The sequence below is a fragment of the Schistocerca piceifrons genome, chromosome X (genome assembly GCF_021461385.2).
Source record: "Schistocerca piceifrons isolate TAMUIC-IGC-003096 chromosome X, iqSchPice1.1, whole genome shotgun sequence".
Taxonomy (NCBI): domain Eukaryota; kingdom Metazoa; phylum Arthropoda; class Insecta; order Orthoptera; family Acrididae; genus Schistocerca; species Schistocerca piceifrons.
Window position 1 is genome coordinate 81031081 of NC_060149.1, and position 24672 is coordinate 81055752.

The window sequence follows — 24672 nt, forward strand, 5'->3', positions numbered from 1 at the left end:
CAGGATCTATAGGAGAGAATATTATTTGAGGTACATTTAGAGCTTCAGCCTGTGATTGAGAACAGTATTCACATTGAGGCTGCATTTTGGTTGGTTTAAACTAATCCTGCTGATTGTCCTTTAAGTTATGAGCTAAAAAATTACTAATTCCCTATAGGAAGTGAAACAAATACACGAAACAAGATTTCAGTTAAGGCAACAGCACATTACAGTTTGGATTTCAGAAGAATTTCTCTATCAAGATTCCCATTTACATATGCATTCACCAAATTTTGCAAGCAGTAAATAATAAAGTAGCACTACTTGCTGTTTTCTGTGACCTATCTAAGGCATTTGACTGTGTGAGTCACAGTATTCTCCTAGAGAAATTTAAATTTTATGGGATTGATGGTATAGCCAATCAATGGATACATTCATATCTAACCAAAAGAATGCAGAACATTGTGCTAAGTAATTCAACTAATACTGTTGGAGTTGTTATCCCGACTGGTGTGAAACCTCTTATAGGGTTCCCCAAGGTTCAATTTTAGGTCCACTATCGTTTCTCATCTCTGTAAATGATTTTGCTTACAATATACATTAAACAGAATTAGTTCTTTTTGCAGGCAACTCTAGTATTGTAATCAGTCCAAGTATACACACAGGAACAGGAGAAGTGGTAAACAATGTTCTTTGAAGAATCATTGACTGAGTTTCTGTGTATGGTCTTACTCTCAGTTTTAAAAGGTCACAACATGTTCTGTCTACACATGTAGAAGCATTATGCCAATGATAAGTGTAACACTTGGTGAGGAAATAATAAACAGGATGGAAATTTGAAAAAAATTAGGTGCCCATATTGATAGGAATTTAAACTGGAAATAGCACATTTTGGAACTCCTACAATTATTTAGATCAGCCAATTTACACTTAGAAGCATTGCAAATCTTGGGGAGAGACAAATCAGCTTACTGAGTTATGTTGCCGTTCTTCATTCAGTAATGTCATCTGGAATAATGTTGTAACTCATCTCTAGGAAAGAAAGTCTTCATAGCTCAAAAACGTGCTGCAAGAGTAATATGTGGTGCTCGACCATATTCATCTTGAAGGCATCTGTTTAAGAAGTTGGGCATTCTGACTATCATTTCACAGTATTTTTATTCCCTCATGAAGTTCTTTGCAAATAATCAATTTCAGTTCAATGATGTGCATAATTACAATACCAGAAGGAAAATTGACATTCATTACCGCACATTAAAGTTGTCTTTATCACACAAAGAAATCCACAGTGCTGTAACTCAAATTTTTGATCCCTTATCTGGGAATATAAAATGTCTGACAGCCAACAATGTGAAATTTGAAAACATGCCAAGAAAGTTCATCCTTGGCAACTCCTTCTATTCGACAGAAGAATTTCTGTTATTGTAATGTGTAAAAGGTGGTGGGTATGACCTACTAATTTACATATCTATGTTAAAAGAATTTATAAATGTTGAGCATTTAGCCATACTTACAATTAATTTGTGATGGGAATGTAAAATCACTTATTCCACACCATTACAATTTATCATGTAAAAGATCTATGCAACATGAAATTAACTAACTAACTGAGTGTGTATGTTAATTTGTACTGTTTGGAACAAGCAGTGCATTTTGTTGTAGGCAAGAAGTATGATTCATTGTGTTTAAATATATGATAGCATGGGAATGGGAATTCACAGATATCAAGTTTCGTGGTCAATACGAACTATCAACACAACAATAGTATTAGCAGAATAGCAACAGGGTTGCCAAAGAGAGAGTCCTACAGTCTGCCCAGCTAAAATGGTTCAGATTAGTACATACTCAAGTAGAGTACAACTGTTTCAGGTTAAGACACAATCAGCTGCTGAATGTCATGAGAAGTGCTGCACCTTACACTTACTTTCAAAAAGTAGGCATGCAAGGGTTTACTCAGTATTCACTCCAGAAGTGGTGACTGTTATGAACAAGGGAAACCAAAAGGGATGACATGGATGGAGTTGCAAGATAGCAGGATGCTAATTAATGTTACAACCTGTGGCATAGTGAGTATGATATTCTGCCTCCCAGCTACTGTCACTGGGATGACTGTCATAAATCTGATGCAACCTATGTTATATTGGCCAGAAAAGTCACAAGATGTGTGGTCAGCCCAGAACCTAATCTTCATAAATCAGACCTCCTACACACCATACACAAATTCATACCATCACAAAAGAAATGAGCCATGTGGAGCACATGTTTCAACACATACAATATTATCGCGAGGAGCAATGCCAGGCTGTACTGATCACAAGTGTCAAAGCTCCTAGTGCTGTGCTGGTTCTATTTACCCCTTTGTGGTCAGTATCTATCAAAAGGAGAAACCTGTACCTGCTTCTGAACCACCTGTGCACCAAATAACAGTAGACAGGTTTATTAATAGAAGTAATAATATTTAAGAAAGAATAAGAGTATTTAATTACCTGTTAGCCATGGAAGAGTACATTAGATTGTGAATTCTAGAATGGTTGTGAGTAGTGTGTGAAAGTGATTGTATTAGTTTGTAAATATTAATGTGCATGGAATGTGACCTTTTAAGAATGTGAGTTCCTCATATGAGTTTCAAAAATAAGCTTGGAGAGTTAAGAACATGACTGAGGAACTATGTTGTTTGAACTCGACAGATTGAGTCCAGAATCAGAAAAACTGTATAAATTGTATTCTGCACATGTCCATCAAGACTATTTCAGAGGCAGCTTAGAGAAATCTGTGGCAGATTTGTTAAAGGCTGAGGGAATGTTGCACAGCAGAGTACTATATTTGGTACAGCCAGAAAATTTTAAAGATCTTCACTGACAGTGCCATAGACAGAACAGAATGTGTTGATAACCAGGCACAATTCAGCGTAAAGGAACCTCTGATGGTGCATCAACAAAGACACAAGCTGTTGCAACTCCTTGAATGAGGTGAGCACTCAAGCAAGCAACATAGCTGAATGGCGCTGTGGCTAAGGAAGTAAATTCTCATAGTGGTGATTACATGAAATGTCACAGGCAAGCTTATGTTGGATGCAAGAATAACTACCCAAAATAGTGACATGACAGAAAGAGCATTTGAAAAGTGAGCTATGAAATCCTGAAGCAACTAAGATAGCCGACCCCATTTGAAACATGTTACATTGCCCCACACAACTTCACATGTGAACAGATAACAAACAAAAACACCAACATAAAACACAATATTTACAGTTTCTCCCCCAAAGTCTTTCTAGCAAGGAAATCACACTGTGCAGCAAGTACAAACTGTCCTCCCTACCTCTTCCATAAGTTACCATAATTAACATTACTACCCCAAAATAATCTTAGACCACAACTTATACTAAACTAAATTTCATCGTACTCCATATCCTTCTTTCTTATGCACAAGATCTCAACCTGTATGGTATCACACATGTAGCTTGCACAAGATCCTTTTGATTCTCATTATCCCTACCTTTCCTTGCTCCTTTTTTAGTGGTCAGTGTTGACGCATGTGGCAATGAATCTGGAGTGCCTTCAAAAGGTCATGGGCATCCAACATGAACCATAGTCATTTGAGTTGGCAATTGTAGCTTGGCATTTGCTGGTGGCACCATCTTGATGACCTGGTATGCCCCTTGGCACAGGGTAATAAACTTCTTGGTATTCCCCTTTGGGATATATGGATCTGACAGTAACACACACTACCCTACTCTATATTCTCTGCATGTTTTCCTAGTTTTTCTAGATGTTCCAGATATTTGTTGTTTGCCCTCAGTACATCTTCCCTTACTTCCCTTAATATCTTTGTGAAATTCTGAATTTGCTCTTTGTTCCTCCCAGTCCTTGGTTTGGATGTACTGCATGGCAAAGGCATCTTTCTCCCATACATTACCTCATATGGGAAAAACCCAGTGCAGGTGTGCCCTTTTGGGTTATATACTGCAATGACAAATGGTAAGCAAACATCATAATTATTGTGATGGCTGTAGAAGTAGTAACTCAACAATCTACAAATAGTAAGTTGTACATGCTCAGATCTACCATTAGCTTGTGGGTGCAATGGGCTAGTCCATAGTTTCTGCCCCTGTAATAACTGACATGACTACTTTGTTGAATCAAATATGAAGTTAGTAGACTGTTGCCGATGATTATTTTACCACAGGCTGTGATACTGTAGTGACTTGCTGATTTGGAATGGCAATCATTACTACATATCATTAGACCTGATCAAAAAAAAATCTTAAACATGGCTGTAAGTTCAGTAACTGCATGACAGTAAACTTGAAGAGGTTGAAAAAATCAGCCAACCAGTTGCAAATAAAGGTTTATTGGAACTCTTGACCCAGATTTCAACAATTTTAAAATTGTCTTCTTCAGAAGGAGTAACAGACCCTAAACATTACATTAGTGGTTACAAAAATATTTTAAACAAAACAAAAAATTGTAAGATAAGTGTATGCTTTTGCTACATCACTTGCTGGTAAGGTACAATGAATGAAGCCAAATAGCTCTTTTCATATGAGACATCCATCTTAAGAACACAAATTAACACAAGCCACAACTTAAGACTCCAGCAACATAGTATTTCAGGTGTGAAGATTAGATGCCAAGTATAGTGATCCATTAACATAAGGCTCTTGTCAATGTAAAAATTGTCTTGTATACAATAAAACACAAGTATGGCATCTGGATTAGAAGGGTATGCATATGACATATAGTAAAAGCCAACTCCCTGAAAGTACGGGTTCTAGCACTAAGAAAAGCTACCTGCAGAGGGTGCTATATGTGTGCACGTAAGAAATTTCACCTACACTGCATTGAGTATATTATTTAACTTAAAATATTAATTATTATTAATATATTTACATTATTTAAGTCATTAATAGTCATAAATTTTATTAGAAAACATGCTACAGCACTCTAGCATTGTTTTGTGGTAGCAATGCCTCTTTGATGTGTGCTCACACCAGCGAGCATGGCACTGCTAATGCAATGGGCAGCCAGCGGCCTTCTGAAGACCATGCTACAACACTGACATGCGATGTCTGTGGTGGCACATGTATCATCTTAGCCTGACTCTGAAATCAGCGTAGACATGCCAGTAGACACAGGAACCTATCATGTTTTTTGTAGGAGAAGACAACCCCCAGATGTGACAGAGTGTCAGTTTGCCCGCAAAAGTGCAGGAAACAGTCCATGGCAGAAGGCTGACTTGGTTGCAGTGACCCCAGAGGTGGCCCACCAGGTGGAAGGTTCCAAGTTCATGGCAGTGGACTTAGAATCACCCGTAGGCTCTTAGGTGGTGGGGTCTCATGGTGGCTGCGTGCAGAAATATGCCACCCCATCACCAAATGCACTCCTCTCTTTGTAGATGGTGCCACCAGACTGTGACTGCTTTGGCTAAAAATCATTGATAGTTCCACAGGTTTGGTGGCAACTTGTTCTGCTGAGGCACTGCTTCTAATCACATAAAGCAAAACAAGGCAGCAGCAGAAGGTTTATCAAATGACCTATCTTTGCCACTGTTGCTCTGCGTTTCTGCTCTGTCTCTGGCATTGTGGCTACTGGCCACTGCCCTCCACTGTGGAAACAGCTTGATGGTATTGCTGCATCTGATATTCTGGTGTTTTAGTCAGCCCTGTGCTCACTGGCTTCCATGGCCCTTTCTGCAACAGCTATGGTACTGCTACTATCTTATGCCACAGCACTGAAAAATAGTGACCCCAGTCACTACTCAAATGAGTACTTTTCCTCTTTATTCTTCTAAATCCTTCCATCCTCTGTGGGAGTGGTGTCTTCACAGGTGGTACTGTACCTGCAGACTGTAAAAATAATTCTTCTCCAATACTTTTTATTCACAACATTTACAACGTAACTACATTATCAGAAGCTTTGTGTGCATCCTTTGCAGACAACAAAATTACCATCTTTAGCTACACTATGCATGACTCAAAATCATTGGCATAAGTATTAGAGTGTACATGCCCAGCCAGGTTCACACCTTGCCCAGATTCTAAGGCCTGTAAACAGCACTCATTGTCTCCCATTGGGGTAGATACTACAGAACCTAAATCAGTATCGTCAATCTTGCTTTTCACATTCATTTACTTTAATACAGCACACTTTCACTTTGTATGGCACTAAAACGGATTCAGACTGTGAATTTCCACAAGATATTGGAGCCAATAAACCCATATTACTTCCCTTAACTTCCACACTGTTACTACTTTCTGCATTACTTAAGTCTATAGCATTAACTTCCCTCCCCTGACTTTCCAACTACTACTCTTATTTAATCTCTCAAGCCTCCTCATATTCCTAATATTTCTTCCTTGTGTCTAATCCAACACATGTCCCATATTTTCTGGCTCATCTCCACATAAGTGTGGACAGATACACTGGGCACTGGACTCTTCCCTTCCATAGTCTTCATATTCTTAAGTATGACTGCATTATTTGCCCTCATCTGAGCTAACTCAACTGCCAAAGCACACAATGCACCCTGAAGTGTAGCTCCCTGTGTTTTCAACCCTCACATGGTTGCCCTTCTATCAGTTCCACAGAAAACAGACAACAAGAAAACAAAATAGAACGAATACGAGGAACTAAAATGTAATACCAACATAATACTTGTTGCTATTATTTAACTTCATTTCCCAGATGGCTGTTCATGATTCAGACACTTAGAAACAATGAGCCATACTCCTTCCTCACAACAAAATACACTGACTGTTCCAAATAGAGCAGACTAATATAGATTTTTAACACTCCTCAGAACACCACCTGTGTTTAGTTTCCCCATACTGCACATAAAAATACTATTAAGACTCTGGTAGAAGACCAACAGACTTGCCATGACGCTTGCAATGAAATAAAAAAAATATCAAAAAAAGCTGCATTCATCCTACTGCATTTTGACAATGCAAGGTGGGGCTGGAGATAGGGTCTTAGATACAGCTGTAGATATCGGCAACCACACCTGTTATTAAATGTCATGGTCAGGGTTGCCTGAGTGCTACAGTGGGTGGTGTTGCTAGCTGTGATAAGACAGGATGTCTGCAGTTGCAGACCGCCCCCCCCCCCCCCCCCCTCCTGGGATGTGGCTGCTTTGTGTGGTGGTAGGTGACAGATGGTTGTCCATCATGGAACTAGTACTCATTGAATAATTGCTTTATTTGATACCAGGTACAGCAGCAAAGACAGTGCTGAAGCAGCAGCTAAGGCTCACCATTACACAGGGCAGCACTGGACAGCTGAAGCACACCAGTGTCTGCAGCAGCCCATCATACAAACAGCATGTGACATGTTATCTAATGCGATGGTGGTGGCAGCCAGGAGAATGCTGTAGTCAGTATGGTAGCAGAGGTGGTAACATAAACAGGAAATCCAGTCACAGCAGTTGACCTGTTTACAATGCTTGGCTTGAAATACATCAGGGATGGTGGAGTCAAACTGTGGCTCCCAGAGTGGATGACAGTTGTCGCAATTGTGGCATGTTCCTGCACAGGGCTGTGAACAGTGATAATGTCTTCCCCCTCAGGCAGTGACGGCTGGGCAGCTACATTTCCCAGGCTCAAACCCCAGTCCAGCAGGAAGGTGACCAGCAGCAGATGACAGTCACTCAGTGGGTGAACAACCAGTAGAAAGACACAAGCCTGCAGCATCCAGACTTAGCACTAATCAGCAGCTAGTGTAGAAAGAGTCTGGCGGAGTATGCTTGTTGACTCATTTCGAATCAACCATTGTGGATCTGTCCTCATGCCTAGTAGCTTCTGATGATGGCATAGTCTCTATCTGAATTACATAATATTTATGCAAGCCAGGTCAGCTAGTATTTCTAAAGCAGCAGTGCTCCTAGCCTCTACATCATAATGAGGTAAGCATTCTTGGTGTAATTGTTGAGTGATCATGATGTCAATGCCTCCAGAAGCCCTGCTGGTGCTGTAATGTGTAGTAAATCCTACTTGCAGGGGACCTGGGATGTGTCTTCTGCAGTGTCAGATTGCTGAAAGCATGTTCTTGCATCAGGCCACATAGTTGCTGAGGTGTCTTGCAATATCCTCTTTATGACATCATTCTGCTGATTCAATCACAAGACCCATGTGCTTTTTCACATAGAACTAGGTCCACCATTGCTCTCCTCTTTGAGAGGTCTGGTCTACTGGATAGTCATCTGTTTACATATCTGAAAAAATTCTTAACAACACATTTCATGGTTACGCATATATGTACAATGTACTCTGATTCTTCTTATTATAGTCCAGTATGAACTACAATGTTCATTGGCTGCTTATTAACTTAATTACTATATCCTAATATTAAACAACTGCTGCAACTGATGCACTGGGAGTTCAAGTGGTCAGGTGGTTTCCCACCTATAGTAAATACAGATTAGACAATGTAAAGACAGAACCACAATACTAGAGACTGATACTCTTATTGTCATGACTTCACTACATCACTCCTCACTGAATTTCTATATGTGTTCCAGCATCTGCTCCACCATAGCACATCCCTTTTTTCTTATTGAATGCATGCTTCTGCACCAGGCTACCTACAGGTGTCGTGTGATATCCTCCTTAGGATGCCATTTTGCTGACTCAGCAACAAGAGCCATTCACTTTGCCAGGTCGAACTGTGGTGCAGAAATAAGCAGGGCCTCTTACGATACTCCTCAATTGGATCATCTCAACCATTACCATATGGCAAAACATCTGACCAACAAGATGAGATTGCAAGCTTTCTTAAAAATTTTGATGATAAAATCTTCTTGGGTTGACAGCCAAGTCAATTCGTCATTCTCTGGCAAAGTTTCAGCAAGTTTCTTACTTGCCAACCTCAGGCAAAGTGTCACATTCACATCTCATCCACGTCCTTATACCTGCTGGACTATGGGCTGCTCTGCATCATTGGGCCAGTTCGGACAATCATGCATGAGTGCACATCACCACGCACTGCCTCACCGATTCTGATGCTTTGCCTGAAGATGGCAAGTAAGAAACGTGCTGAAACATTGCCAGAGAATGATGCATTGACCTGGCTGTCAACCCAAGAAGATTTTATCATCTGACCAATGAGTTACACAGCCTGATAGGCCCCACACAGTCATACATTAAAAATTCCATTCAGTTCATAGCCAAACATCATGTGGACTGTGGCCACTATCAGCTCTCAAGGTGCACATATGCTAGCTTGGCAGCCATGGATGCAGTTGCAGAAAATAATATTGCTACTGAGATAGTTAAATTCTCCAGTGGCAGTAACAGTGAGGATGGCTACAGCTCATCAATAGTCTGACTGCCAAGAATTCCAGTCCAGTAGGTCATGTGTGTTCACTAGCAGCAGCTCCACAAGACCTGAGTTCAATAGTATAAAAAAAGTGGCCAAAAGAGAATGGGCTAGCAGCACTGTCATCTTGTTCCAGGAAAATGTTGCCCCTGAGTACGAGCTGCTGATTTACTGTTGTCTACCATTCATCTGTGACAATAGCACAGGCAATAACCTTCCACACTATACCCTCCACAGGCATCTTACATACGAGGATGTGATGTCTGTTGTCACCCAACAAATATATATATATATATATATATATATATATATATATATATATATATAATGGAAGGAAACATTCCACGTGTGTTTGTTTGTGGTCTATCGACCTGCCAGCGTTTTTGTTCTATATATATATATATATATATATATATATATATATATATATATATATATATATATAAAAAAACAAAGATGATGTGACTTACCAAACGAAAGCGCTGGCACATCGATAGACACACAAACATACACACAAAATTCAAGCTTTCACAACAAACTGTTGCCTCATCAGGAAAGAGGGAAGGAGAGGGAAAGACGAAAGGAAGTGGGTTTTAAGGGAGAGGGTAAGGAGTCATTCCAATCCCGGGAGCAGAAAGACTTACCTTAGGGGGAAAAAAGGATGGGTATACACTCGCACACACACACATATCCATCCACACATATACAGACACAAGCAGACATATTTAAAGACAAAGAGTTTGGGCAGAGATGTCAGCAGAGGCAAAGATGATGTTGAATGACAGGTGAGGTGTGAGTGGCGGCAACTTGAAATTAGCAGAGATTGAGGCCTGGTGGGTAATGGGAAGAGAGGATATATTGAAGAGCAAGTTCCCATCTCCGGAGTTCGGATAGGTTGGTGTTGGTGGGAAGTATCCAGATAACCGAGACGGTGTAACACTGTGCCAAGATGTGCTGGCCGTGCACCAAGGCATGTTTAGCCACAGGGTGATCCTCATTAACAACAAACACTGTCTGCCTGTGTCCATTCATGTGAATGGACAGTTTGTTGCTGGTCATTCCCACATAGAATGCATCACAGTGTAGGCAGGTCAGTTGGTAAATCACGTGGGTGCTTTCACACGTGGCTCTGCCTTTGATCGTGTACACCTTCCGGGTTACAGGACTGGAGTAGGTGGTGGTAGGAGGGTGCATGGGACAGGTTTTACACCAGGGGCGGTTACAAGGATAGGAGCCAGAGGGTAGGGAAGGTGGTTTGGGGATTTCATAGGGATGAACTAACAGGTTACGAAGGTTAGGTGGACGGCAGAAAGACACTCTTGGTGGAGTGGGGAGGATTTCATGAAGGATGGATCTCATTTCAGGGCAGGATTTGAGGAAGTCGTATCCCTGCTGGAGAGCCACATTCAGAGTCTGGTCCAGTCCCGGAAAGTATCCTGTCACAAGTGGGGCACTTTTGTGGTTCTTCTGTGGGGGATTCTGGGTTTGAGGGGATGAGGAAGTGGCTCTGGTTATTTGCTTCTGTACCAGGTCGGAAGGGTAGTTGCAGGATGCGAAAGCTGTTGTCAGGTTGTTGGTGTAATGGTTCAGGGATTCCGGACTGGAGCAGATTCGTTTGCCACGAAGACCTAGGCTGTAGGGAAGGGACCGTTTGATGTGGAATGGGTGGCAGCTGTCATAATGGAGGTACTGTTGCTTGTTGGTGGGTTTGATGTGGACGGACGTGTGAAGCTGGCCATTGGACAGGTGGAGGTCAACATCAAGGAAAGTGGCATGGGATTTGGAGTAGGACCAGGTGAATCTGATGGAACCAAAGGAGTTGAGGTTGGAGAGGAAAATCTGGAGTTCTTCTTCACTGTGAGTCCAGATCATGAAGATGTCATCAATAAATCTGTACCAAACTTTGGGTTGGCAGGCTTGGGTAACCAAGAAGGCTTCCTCTAAGCGACCCATGAATAGGTTGGCGTACGAGGGGGCCATCCTGGTACCCATGGCTGTTCCCTTTAATTGTTGGTATGTCTGGCCTTCAAAAGTGAAGAAGTTGTGGGTCAGGATGAAGCTGGCTAAGGTAATGAGGAAAGAGGTTTTAGGTAGGGTGGCAGGTGATTGGCGTGAAAGGAAGTGCTCCATTGCAGCGAGGCCCTGGACGTGCGGGATATTTGTGTATAAGGAAGTGGCATCAATGATTACAAGGATGGTTTCCGGGGGTAACGGATTGGGTAAGGATTCCAGGTGTTCGAGAAAGTGGTTGGTGTCTTCGATGAAGGATGGGAGACTGCATGTAATGGGTTGAAGGTGTTGATCTACGTAGGCAGAGATACGTTCTGTGGGGGCTTGGTAACCAGCTACAATGGGGTGTCCGGGATGATTGGGTTTGTGAATTTTAGGAAGAAGGTAGAAGGTAGGGGTGTGGGGTGTCGGTGGGGTCAGGAGGTTGATGGAGTCAGGTGAAAGGTTTTGTAGGGGGCCTAAGGTTCTGAGGATTCCTTGAAGCTCTGCCTGGACATCAGGAATGGGATTACCTTGGCAAACTTTGTATGTGGTGTTGTCTGAAAGCTGACGCAGTCCCTCAACCACATACTCCCGACGATCAATTACCACGGTCGTGGAACCCTTGTCCGCTGGAAGAATGACGATGGACCAGTCAGCCCTCAGATCACGGATAGCCTGGGCTTCAGCAGTGGTGATGTTGGGAGTAGGATTAAGGTTTTTTAAGAAGGATTGAGAGGCAAGGCTGGAAGTCAGAAATTCCTGGAAGGTTTGGAGAGGGTGATTTTGAGGAAGAGGAGGTGGGTCCCACTGTGACGGAGGACGGAACTGTTCCAGGCAGGGTTCGATTTGGATAGTGTCTTGGGGAGTTGGATCATTAGGAGTAGGATTAGGATCATTTTTCTTCATGGCAAAGTGATACTTCCAGCAGAGAGTACGAGTGTAGGACAGTAAATCTTTGACAAGGGCTGTTTGGTTGAATCTGGGAGTGGGGCTGAAGGTGACGCCTTTGGATAGGACAGAGGTTTCGGATTGGGAGAGAGGTTTGGAGGAAAGGTTAACTACTGAATTAGGGTGTTGTGGTTCCAGATTGTGTTGATTGGAATTTTGAGGTTTTGGAGGGAGTGGAGCTGGAAGTGGGAGGTTGAGTAGATGGAGAGACTGGGTTTGTGTGCAATGAGAGGAGGTTGAGGTTTGCTGGAAAGGTTGTGAAGGGTGAGTGAGTTGCCTTTCCGGAGGTGGGAAACCAGGAGATTGGATAGTTTTTTGAGGTGAAGGGTGGCATGCTGTTCTAATTTGCGGTTGGTCTGTAGGAGGATGCTCTGAACAGCCAGTGTGGATGTGGGAGAGGAAAGATTGAGAACTTTTATTAAGGATAGGAGTTGACGGGTGTGTTCATTGGCTGAGTTGATGTGTAGGTGAAGGATTAGGTGGGTGAGGGCAATGGATTGTTCAGTTTGGAACTGGTATAGGGACTGATGGAAAGAAGGGTTGCAGCCAGAGATGGTAACTTTAAGTGTGAGGCCTTTGGGGGTAATGCCAAATGTCAGATAAGCCTGAGAAAATAAAATATGCGAGCGTAATCTGGCTAGGGTGAAGGCATGTTTGCAGAGGGAATGTAAATAAAACTTAATGGGGTCATTGTGGGGATGTTGTGAGGGTGACATGGTATTAGAAGGTGGAAAGTGTAACATGAGGTTGAAATGATAATGAAAATAACTGGAGATAGTAACTGGAGATCTGTTGTGAAAAAAGGCGAAAAGTGTTGGATAAAGATGGGCTATGTTGATCCTGTGGTGAACTTGGGTTGGTAGACAACGATGTGCACAAAGGTTAGGTGGTTGTGTTGCCGCCAAAACACGTTAAAGGATGGAGAGATTCGGGAAAATTTCGAAGAAACGGCGTGTAAATGTATTAAAAAGAGTGGTTTTGTGGTGGCAGATTATGAAAATGAGGCTAACAATTGTCCCCCACAAGAAGAACCACAAAAGTGCCCCACTTGTGACAGGATACTTTCCAGGACTCGACCAGACTCTGAATGTGGCTCTCCAGCAGGGATACGACTTCCTCAAATCCTGCCCTGAAATGAGATCCATCCTTCATGAAATCCTCCCCACTCCACCAAGAGTGTCTTTCCGCCGTCCACCTAACCTTCGTAACCTGTTAGTTCATCCCTATGAAATCCCCAAACCACCTTCCCTACCCTCTGGCTCCTATCCTTGTAACTGCCCCCAGTGTAAAACCTGTCCCATGCACCCTCCTACCGCCACCTACTCCAGTCCTGTAACCCGGAAGGTGTACACGATCAAAGGCAGAGTCACGTGCGAAAGCACCCACGTGATTTACCAACTGACCTGCCTACACTGTGATGCATTCTATGTGGGAATGACCAGCAACAAACTGTCCATTCACATGAATGGACACAGGCAGACAGTGTTTGTTGTTAATGAGGATCACCCTGTGGCTAAACATGCCTTGGTGCACGGCCAGCACATCTTGGCACAGTGTTACACCGTCCGGGTTATCTGGATACTTCCCACCAACACCAACCTATCCGAACTCCGGAGATGGGAACTTGCTCTTCAATATATCCTCTCTTCCTGTTACCCACCAGGCCTCAATCTCCGCTAATTTCAAGTAGCCGCCACTCACACCTCACCTGTCATTCAACATCATCTTTGCCTCTGCACTTCCGCCTCGACTGACATCTCTGCCCAAACTCTTTGTCTTTAAATATGTCTGCTTGTGTCTGTATATGTGTGGATGGATATGTGTGTGTGTGCGAGTGTATACCCATCCTTTTTTCCCCCTAAGGTAAGTCTTTCCGCTCCCGGGATTGGAATGACTCCTTACCCTCTCCCTTAAAACTCACTTCCTTTCGTCTTTCCCTCTCCTTCCCTCTTTCCTGATGAGGCAACAGTTTGTTGTGAAAGCTTGAATTTTGTGTGTATGTTTGTGTTTGTTTGTGTGTCTATCGACGTGCCAGCACTTTCGTTTTGTAAGTCACATCATCTTTGTTTTTAGATATATTTTTCCAATGTGGAATGTTTCCCTCTCTCTCTCTCTCTCTATATATATATATATATATGTGTGTGTGTGTGTGTGTGTGTGTGTGTGTGTGTGTGTGTGTGCGTAACTATATGCCCAGAACCCAGTAGCTTAGTCTGTCAGTAGAGAATTTATGATAAATTATTTTAGTGATTCATAATGAAACAGCCGAACACCCAAAAAGATGTAATTCATATTTACCGTGATCTAAAAAGGCTACATACGTACATGATATATTATTTTCTTTGTTGCAAAATAAATGTTATTTTTATCTGTAATAACAAAATCATCATAAACTGTGATATAAATACATGGTGATTTTTTTCCACTGTGCAGAAACTCTAGCGACTGATCGATGAAAGAATACAGAACAAAAAAGGTCTAATGAGCTTATGTCATAAATGCATGGTTTCCATGCTAGAGACCATTTATTCGAACAAACATTGTTACAGAGACTGCAGTCTAATACACACTGTACCATGCAGCCACAGTTACATTATGTGTTGAAAATGGTTTTAATGTGCCTCAATGCATGTGTGTACATGCCATATCATGTTCTGCCTCGCATATTCACATCAGCCTGGCGGCATCCCAACAGTGTCTTGTGAACTGTGATTTTTCATCTTGTATCATACATAAGCTAATCATTTTATTAGAGTGCAGGAGCCATGTCAAAATATGGTTCATACAATTTCATTGATATAAAACTATGGTTAATAAGATGTTTTAAACATTAATGTAGCTTTTTGTGAAAAGATACCTTCGCATATTTACATAATAGGACAATTGATAAACTAAATCCTGCTCAAATATTCAGTTCATCATTCATGAATTCATCAGCTGAGTAGTAGCATTGCTGAAGTAGAGAATCATGCATCAGAATGTTCTTGGCTTCTAGTTTGTTGTAAATTCTCATTCTCTTGTACCGGGGTGTTTGAGCATACAATGAGCAGGCAGCATAAACTTTTCTTTATTTCTTGTGTTATAAGTGTGATCAAAGCAATTCTCCTTGCATAATTCTAAATTGTTACATAAAAAATTATAATATCATAGATAAATAGGGAGGACACTGTTAATAATTTCAGATTTTTAAGTTGTGGGTGACATGATTTTCTAGGATGTACAGCATACGTTTCTAACAATTCTTTTCAATAATTTCAGTAGTCACATTAAGTTGCTTAAATTTCCCCAAAAAGCGATACCATATCTTATAACTGAATGGAAGTAGATATGGTATGCAATTTTCCTTGTGTCCAGGTCAGTGACATTAGCTAATATTTGCACTGCAAAAGCAAAGCTACATAAAATTTTTAATAGATATTCAACACGTTTATTCCAATTTAAATTCTTGTCCTGGTTTAATCCTAAAAATTTTGCAGAATCCACTTCTTCTAGATTTTGATTTATGTGATTTATTTTAATTTCATGGGATGTTGACTGTTTTGTTCTGAACTGGATCACATGGACTTTTGGGATGTTTAGGGTTAATCAAGTGAGATGAAACCAAGTTTCTAAATAATATATTGTATTGATGATGCTGATAGGAATAGCTTGTGGTTCCTGTTCTTCTGTTAATGCAGTTGTGTCATCTGCAAATAAGACCAATGGGGCATTAATGTAAAACAGAAACAAAAAGGGCCTCGGGTAGAACCTTGAGGGACACATTGTATTACTGTCTTCCATTTGTAAAAGTAATTTGCAGTATTTGTAGAGACAACCACACTTTACTTTCTGTTACTCAGGTGCGAAGTAAGCCACTGCAAAGCACTAACTCTAATTCCATACTTGACAAGTTTGTTGATAAGAAGGGCATGATTTACTGAGTCAAAAGCTTTTGTGAGATCACAAAAGGTCCCTGTGACTTTATTCATATTGTCTAATGATGTGTTAATCTTATTAACAAACTCATTTATTGCATGTGTAATGCTTTTTCCACATTGGAAGCCAAATTGAGTTTTCAAAATAATCTGATATTTTTCAATAAAATTTTGAATCTGGATGGTAGCAGTTTTTTCAAATACTTTTGACAGGACTGGGAGAAGAGATATGGGATAATAATTTCCCATATCCTGTCTTGACCCTTTGTTGAACAGCTGTCTTGCTTCTGTGTACTTTAGCACCTCTGGGAAACATCAATGCTGGTAAGACTCGTTTATTATTGTAGATAATGAGTGTCCTATTATTTTACATACAAATTTGAGAACTTTTGGGGCTATCCCAGCCTAACCTGAAGAATTTTAGTTTTTCAGTGGTAATATAATGTTTTCTACTTCTGTCGCTGACACCGCTTTAAATTTTGTGAAGCATTCCAAGACTTTATCAATTCTGAAAGTACATACTTTATTGTCATAATCTGCAACACTGACATCTGATTTCACTTCATTAATGAATAATTCATTGAAGTATCTTAAATTTGAGTTGGATTCACAATAACCTTGTCTTCAAGCTTGATTTTACAACTTGCGTGACTAGACACTGTAATACCTAATTCAGATTTCACAAATGACCACACTCCCTTTGATTTATTCTCATGTCTTAAAATTAAACTATTATCTGCCATTTACTTTGTTGCCTACACAACTTTCTTAAACATAATTTTGTGTCATCTAACATATTCATCAAAGTCAGTGCTTTTATTATATCTTAGTTCATTATGTAGCTGCCTTTTCTTAGCAATAGAGATTTTTTATATTTAGTGATCCATTTTAATTTTTTGTCACTTTATTAAGACAAGTTTTAGGTGGAAACATTTAAAAAAACTACTTAAGAATGCTTCATATTTGCAGTACTTGAAATATTTTTGTCAGAGTGCCAGTCTGTCTCATTCAGCTTGTCATGAAATGAAATGATATTTTCCTGATTAAAGTTTCATTTTAAATAGACCTTTTTACAGTGAACTTCCTTACTTGATCTGGGTAACTCAATGAATAATGCTGAATGATCAGAAATTCCTAACTCTAAGCAAAATGTGTGTACATCTTTAAAAACATAATTCGTTAAAATATTGTCAATGCATATAGCTGACTGACCATTTTGCTCATTGATTCTGCAAAATTTAATTTGAAACTTTATTTTTTATTAAGTCAATGAATTTTGATGCTCTGCCGTTTTCACTCAACACATTGATATTGAAATTAGCAGAAATTACAATTTTCTTCATTTTTTTCTTTACTAAGGTGTTCTAGCAAAAACTGAAATTTACATATGAAATACTCAGTTGTGACTTTCCCTGGGATTCTATATATCAAAATTATAACAACGTTTAGGTTCTTGAATTTGACACAGCAACCCTCAAAAATACACTCGTCATTTAAACAGTTAGTCATGTCTTACATGGTAATTTAAATCTGAATGAATAAGTATGCATGAACCTCCACCTGATTTATTATTCCCACAAAATATGGTCGTTACCTTAAAGTTTTCAATTTTATTTGAGATTTTTATTGTACCTTCACTAAGCCAGGTGTTCATTTAAGCAAATTACTTTAACATTTTTAATCTTGGCCAAAAAATTTCAAGCTTATCTATTAAAGAGATTTTGTCACCAGAGTATTCAGTATTTAATACATTTTCATTGCAGTGCCTGACATATGTACACTCAGCTCTGTTTACAATTTTATGTTTACTATTGGTTGGAAGTCATTTAGATTCTTTAACATCCCCATCAGCACTTTTTAGTTTCCCTTGTTTCTTATGATTTGACAAGTATCAGCAAACATTCTGCTAAATGTTTTCAAACCCAATTTTTTAAGATGTAAACCATCTTTCCCCAGATATTTATTACTCAAGGATTTATTAGGATCTATAAATACAGCTCCTAACCTGTTGCAATGCTCTTTGATACAAGAATTTATTCTTGCTTGTATATTTCACTCACTGACCTTCTATATATTATGTCACTTATTACAATCCGAGAAGCTTTTTAGAGGTGTCTTGCCATTTGAATCATGTTTCTAGTATGGACAATTTCTTCCTCACTACAGCTTCAAAAAGAATTCATCCCCACATGTAGGAACACAGATTTGTAGTTCCAGCTGGATTCACCTCTTGAAGTTTCTTCCAAGCTTAATAAGCTATTCAGATGTTATTCATTTGTTGAGACTTGATTCCTGGACAAACATCAATTTTTGTGTTTGGTACTACTTCAATGTTTTTCAGCATACGGGCTCCATTAGTGAGGAACTCTTCTTTGAGAGGATTCGTATCACTACTGAGCTGCTTGTAAACTCTTTATTGTATGTCACTTTTTCCATTTATATTTATTCCCTAATTAAGCTCTTCAGCTTGTTCCAAAAGCATTACACATTCTTTTGAGGATTTCAGAAGTGTATCACTCCAGCCATTTTTGCTGCTTTGACCATTATTAATGTTTCTCTCATTTTCTTGTGTATGCTCTTCAACAACTGGTGTTTTCATGCTACTACAATTTTCTTGACGCTTCAGGTCTGTATTTTCTTCTCTCAGTAGTCATAATTCACTTTCAGAGTGTCTGTATCACTTAGCAGCACTTTTATCAAAAGTAAGGTAATTTACTCTGCTCAAGAGTTCCTTGAGTATATGACAAATGACCCATTTTCCTTATGAGAGTGAACTATAAATTAACTGCAAACTGTACATATGCCACACTGTGGAACTATCTAATTTCTGTTTCATGTGCTTATTGTTAAATATCTGTTTGATTATTTATTTGTCATTCACTGAACTATGTAGTTCATTTATCTTGTAATTAATGTATTAGGAAACTTCTTGTTGTTACTGACATTTGCAAAAATATGTATTGTATCCATCTTGGATTATTATATTGTAGTTAATAACATTTGTCATGTTGATGTTTATATTATTATTATTTTTATTATTATTATGTCAACACTGATGACAACAACTGCATGGTCGGCCGCTGTGGTCAAGCAGTTCTAGGTGCTTCAGTCCAGAACTGTGCTGCTGCTATGGTCACAGTTTCAAATCCTGCCTCAGGCATGGATGTGTGTGATATCCTTAGGTTAGTTAGATTTGAGTAGTTCTAAGTCTATAGGACTCATGACCTCCGATGTTAAGTCCCATAGTGCTTAGAGCCATTTGAACCATTTGAACAATTGCATGTAAATATGCTCAACAGTGGAATAAAACATTTGTTTGTTTATAATTTCATCTTTTGACTTCACTCCCAATGATAAACACTTGTTTTCTTGTTCTAAACAGTTGGCATATGACCATTATATATTGTCACTAATGAATTTTGAACATACTCTGGCGCATTTTTCATGTAACATTAAGTTGCATTTAACACACAGAATTCCTTTAACTACATGTTTTTGACACTTCTTACAAGATTACACTGTTTATTTTATTCTTTTTTGGGAGCGACATGACTCTGCACTCGACACCCCACACCATATTGAATTACTGTCAAAGGCAGCATGAATACATTGCTCCATTGTCTCCACATCTGGAATGGGCTCTGCATACACAGTACTTTTTAGATAGCCCCATAACCCGAAATTACATGGGTTGAGATTCGGTGAATGAGCAGGCCATGCAATTGGATCCCCTCATCTCATCCACTGATCAGGGAAGACATGACTGGGATGCATCCGGACATTATGGATGAATTGGGCTGGAGCACCATAATTTAACAGCTACATAACCCTTTGAATCATCAATGGCACTTCATCCATCAGGGGAGGCAAAGTCACCCACGATTAATGCTGTTAGTTCCAACCTGTTAGGCAATATGGAAGGAAGACAGGTCCAAAAATATAGTCGACAGTTATCCCAGCTCATACATTCTGGCTGCACTGATGCTCATAACTCATTGTCAGCATACCATGGGGGTTCTGTATACTATCACACAGATGACTGTCATGAAAGTTGAAGATAAAAACTCCATGTTAAGGTGGTCTCATCTGTGAATTGCATGGATGACACAAATTGTGGAACTGTGGCCCCACACATAATGCCACCCCAAAACAGCAGAGAACCTTCACCATGCTGTACACACTGGACAGTGTGCCTAAGGCTTTCAACCTTACTGGGTTGCCTCCAAACACATGTCCGATGATTGTGTGGTTGAAGGCATATGCAACACTCATTGGTGAAGAGAACATTATGGCAATCCTGAGCAGTTCATTCGGCATATTGTTGAGTCCATCTGTACCACACTGCATGGTTTTTTGGTTGCAAAGATGGACCTGTCCATGGATGTAAGGAGTGAAGTTGGACATCATGCAGCCTATTGCACACAAATTGAGTCATAACATGACATCCTGTGGCTGCATGAAAAGTACTATTCAACATGGTGCCAGTGTTCCTCTGACCCATAATCTGTAGGTAGCGGTCATCCACTGCAGTAGTAGCCCTTGGGCAACCTGAATGAGGCATGTCATCAACAGTTCCTGTGTCTCTGTATCTCCTCTATGTTCGAACAACATCGCTTTTGTTCACTCCAATATGCCTGGACACTTCCCTTGTTGAGAGCCCTTCCTGGCACAAAGTAACAATGTGGATGTGATCAAAGTGTGGTACTGATCATCTAGGCATGGTTGAACTACAGACAACACGAGCCATGTACCTCCTTCCTGGCAGAATGACAGTAATTGATCAGCTGTCAGACCCCCCCATTTAATAGGTGCTGCTCATGCATGGTTGTTTACATCTTTGGGCGGGTGTAGTGACATCTCTCAACAGCCAAAGAGACTGTTTCTGTGATACAATATCCTCAGTCAATGTCTTTTGTCAGGAGTTCTGGGAACCGATACAATGCAAAACTTTTTATGATGTGTGTAGTTTGTTTCTGGTTAGTGTTTCACTAAAAGTTTGGCCTTATTTAATGTTTCTGTTATCTCCACTCTTTGTACCCTATCTGCCAGCTATGCTTGAAACCAGTTTTTAGCCACATCTAAATGTGCAACAGCATCAAAAGCCTTTAAAAAATCTACAAATATGCCTACAACATCCTCATCCTTGTCAAGAGCCTCAATTACCACTTTTATGAATGTACCTATGGCTCATTCTGTACTTCTACAACTTCGGAACCCAATATGGGATTCATTTGGATGGTTACGTTTATTCAAGTAATTCATTAATCTGTATTTCATAACTGAGTCTATTATTTTTGAGAATGATGATAACAGAGAAATGGGTCAATCATCTTGTATGTCTTCTGCTTTACCTTTTGATCAGGCCAACCAAATAAGCCACTTGTCCTAAAACAGATGCTTGACTGGAGGAGGTCTGATAGTGGTCACTACAGGCACTGACAGAAATTTACTAAGCAGCTATGTGAGGCACTAGATATGTTCAAAAGTGCTGTTAAATGCAAACCCCTAGTATGCTACCTTTTTATATTCATCACATTAGGAATGTTTGTGTACATTAAAACTATTTACCAATATCATAAGAAAATTCATACATCATGTCTCCCATATGCATTTCCATGATACGGTATGTTGTACTGAAAGTGAGCAGTGTATCATTTGGCTCTCTTTTTAGTTTTAAACACATTTTATTAAATATTAGTGAAATTTTCATGATGTGTTCATAATGTTCTCATTTGGATACCAATAGTCCAGTCACATCTTTCGTTAAGAAATTATAAGGTCAGTGGCATGATTCTACCTACAATTTTAATTAGAACATCTCCTTCCAGATATTCAGTATCTTTTGATGTCTTGGGGTGTCTCAGAAATTTGACATCCTTAAATTGGAGCATGTGACCTACTTGTTTTTAACTCATGGTTGTATTCACTGCATTGTATTGACTTACAAAAATTTGCCAATCAGAGCTAAAAGAAATGCAGAAAAGGCAAAACACAATGTTACTATTATATAGAAAAATTAACCGCTACAAAATAAAGAGATATATAAAAATATACTCAGTATCTTGTTATAAAAGTAGCAAGTCAAACAATCACATAGAACCTATATCAGTCACCTGACATCAACTGTAATGACTGCTCATGCAGCATCCCTATAAAATGGAACAGTAACGTTTGTAAATAGCACATGATCATGCCTTGCTTAAATGTGGGGAAATAACAATTTTTTATGTTTAAAAAACTGTAACATAATCATTAAGTTTCATTTTTTGAAGTACACTAATCAACCACAGTTTTCAGTATTTAAAGAAACTAAGCTAAATGATTACTGGCATCATGGGTCCACTTTTCCCAAAAATGGAATGATTATGGCTGTTCACTGCTTTAATTAGAGAGTATATAAAACTGCAGAAGGACCCAAGCATAAGTAAAACCATAGTAAACAGAGATACAAGTATTTTGCCAGCAAAGGGTAGTAAAATGTGAATGTATAATTGAATGACAGAGGATCGTCTCTGCCATGTCCTGTACAGCTGCAGAGCATACAGACAGGTGGGAGCTGTCACATCAGCTCTTGGGTGTCATGTAAAGCATATAATTAACAAGGCACTACCTCATATGGTCTGGGGGACACACTGAGCACATGACATCATAAAGAAGCCTACTCTTCAAAAATTTTAAAATAAAAATTTTGGCTAAATTTACTTTGTTCATTTAAAATCCATTTTGAATGTTGTGTTTTGATATTGAAATCCTCTGTTTCCTCCTGGGTATTGAGCAATCTTCCTTTCCTGTTTTGTGCCTTGTTAACTACAGAGTGATATGCATGTCAAAACATGATTTTCTCCTTATTTTCTGTATATGTAAGCAAGGCACCTTCATGAAACCTCTATGAATGTAATTGATCCATTTTATAAGTACAACACATGAGCAGACATGGCAATGACTGAGATGGGATTACATGACTATCCAATGAGTTAATTTTGTAACAAAGTACTTGGTATATTTCTGTTTTTCTCCTTACGTTGCACTTTTTAAAATTTTTACTTTTAATTTAAACTCTGCACTTAACATTTTTTGATAAAAGGTGGTTTCAATCTAAAAATGAATCTCTGAAGTTGTTTATTAGTTTTACTCTATGCATATACTGACCAGAAATCTAAACAATACTGTTGTTGGATATTTAATAGTACCATTGTTTCCGTTCTCATAATATTTTAGTGTCACATATTATGTTCTGTAGAAATACTTCTTCAAATACTAAAACCTTTTGACTCCTTTGCAGTCTGGCATTTGTGTCGCATGAAGAGCATTTAAAATATATTCGAGAGTCCTTTACATATAACCTGTACACTAAGGTCTGCCGCTCATTGTTTGCGAAAGATAAACTGCTGTTCTCATTCCTGATCTGTACAACAATTATGATGTGAGTAGAAATTTGTACTTAGATTTTATGATCTCACTTACATCTAAATGTAGAATAAAATACATTTTAAAACTTTTTCTCCTTCTATATTTTCCACTATAGGGTAATTGTGGCCTTATATTGTCGTTTTATGTACTACAGGTCTAACAATCAGCTTTATCCTGAAGAATTAGCTCTTTTGCTCTCTTCAGGGGGCTGTGAGAACGAAATGTTGAATCCATGTGAGGAATGGCTTCCACAAGAGCTATGGCAAAAGATTTGTTTCATAAGCCAAGCACCGTATTTTGCAGGTATTGCCTTTTTTCTATTACTGTTTATCTGTGAGCAATCAATTTTAGAGAGAGAATCTTTCAGTTTAATACTAGATATTGGGCTAGGATCAGTGTTAGTGTCGAGGTAATAAAGGAACTGTACAGTCCACCTAAGCAGAGCCCCATGCATTTTAATACAACTGAACAGTGGTAAGTATCATAGAGATTGCTCACTAGCAAATGTTTCAGTATCACCTTTTAACTATTTCAGCACATAGCTAGCAATGAAGTTGGGTGTCTTCTATGAATATTTCTACCATTCTCATGAGCCAGGCAGTTAATCAAAGCTCTCAAATTTCTCCCACACACCATACTCCACCAGTAGTTACTGCTGAAGCATGTTTGCAACTTATGGTAATAGACAACTGATGACAGTGAGCAAGCATAATCAAGGAGTCCAGGTGTACCAAACTCAAATTAAGTTATGGTTGGATGACTTTCTGAAGATATTCATGATATGGCACCACCCAAAGGATACACACAATAAATGATAAGGATGCATAATGTAATATTCACTATGTGATATGTGTTAGACAAGTTATGAATTCCACCAAAACTGTTATGAGACATATCTGAAAACTTTGAAAGCCTGCTGAGTAGCATGAAACTTGACATTTGCTGGTAGGCCGAGCCATTGTATCTGGGAGAGCTCATGGAGCTTACTGGTAGTGCCATGCATCATTCTCTTGACCAGTCAGAGCTCACAAACACTCTTTAATTTCCACCGCACCAGACACAGTGGTGTATTCACCTTGCTAACATTTCACTTGTAACAATACACTGTTGTTCTTGAC

The 24672-nt window shown here is 39.4% G+C and overlaps 1 protein-coding gene across 1 annotated transcript in view; it reads left to right on the top strand.

Annotated features, from left to right (window-relative positions):
- The window catches only part of LOC124722185 (dynein axonemal heavy chain 7-like), a 913348-nt gene that overhangs the window by 730544 nt on the left and 158132 nt on the right, over positions 1–24672 (top strand). The window contains exons 29-31 of the mRNA XM_047247384.1: positions 5477–5498; positions 23452–23567; positions 23709–23857. Coding sequence (XP_047103340.1) covers positions 5477–5498; positions 23452–23567; positions 23709–23857 — 287 coding nt within the window. The remainder of the gene's footprint in view (positions 1–5476; positions 5499–23451; positions 23568–23708; positions 23858–24672) is intronic.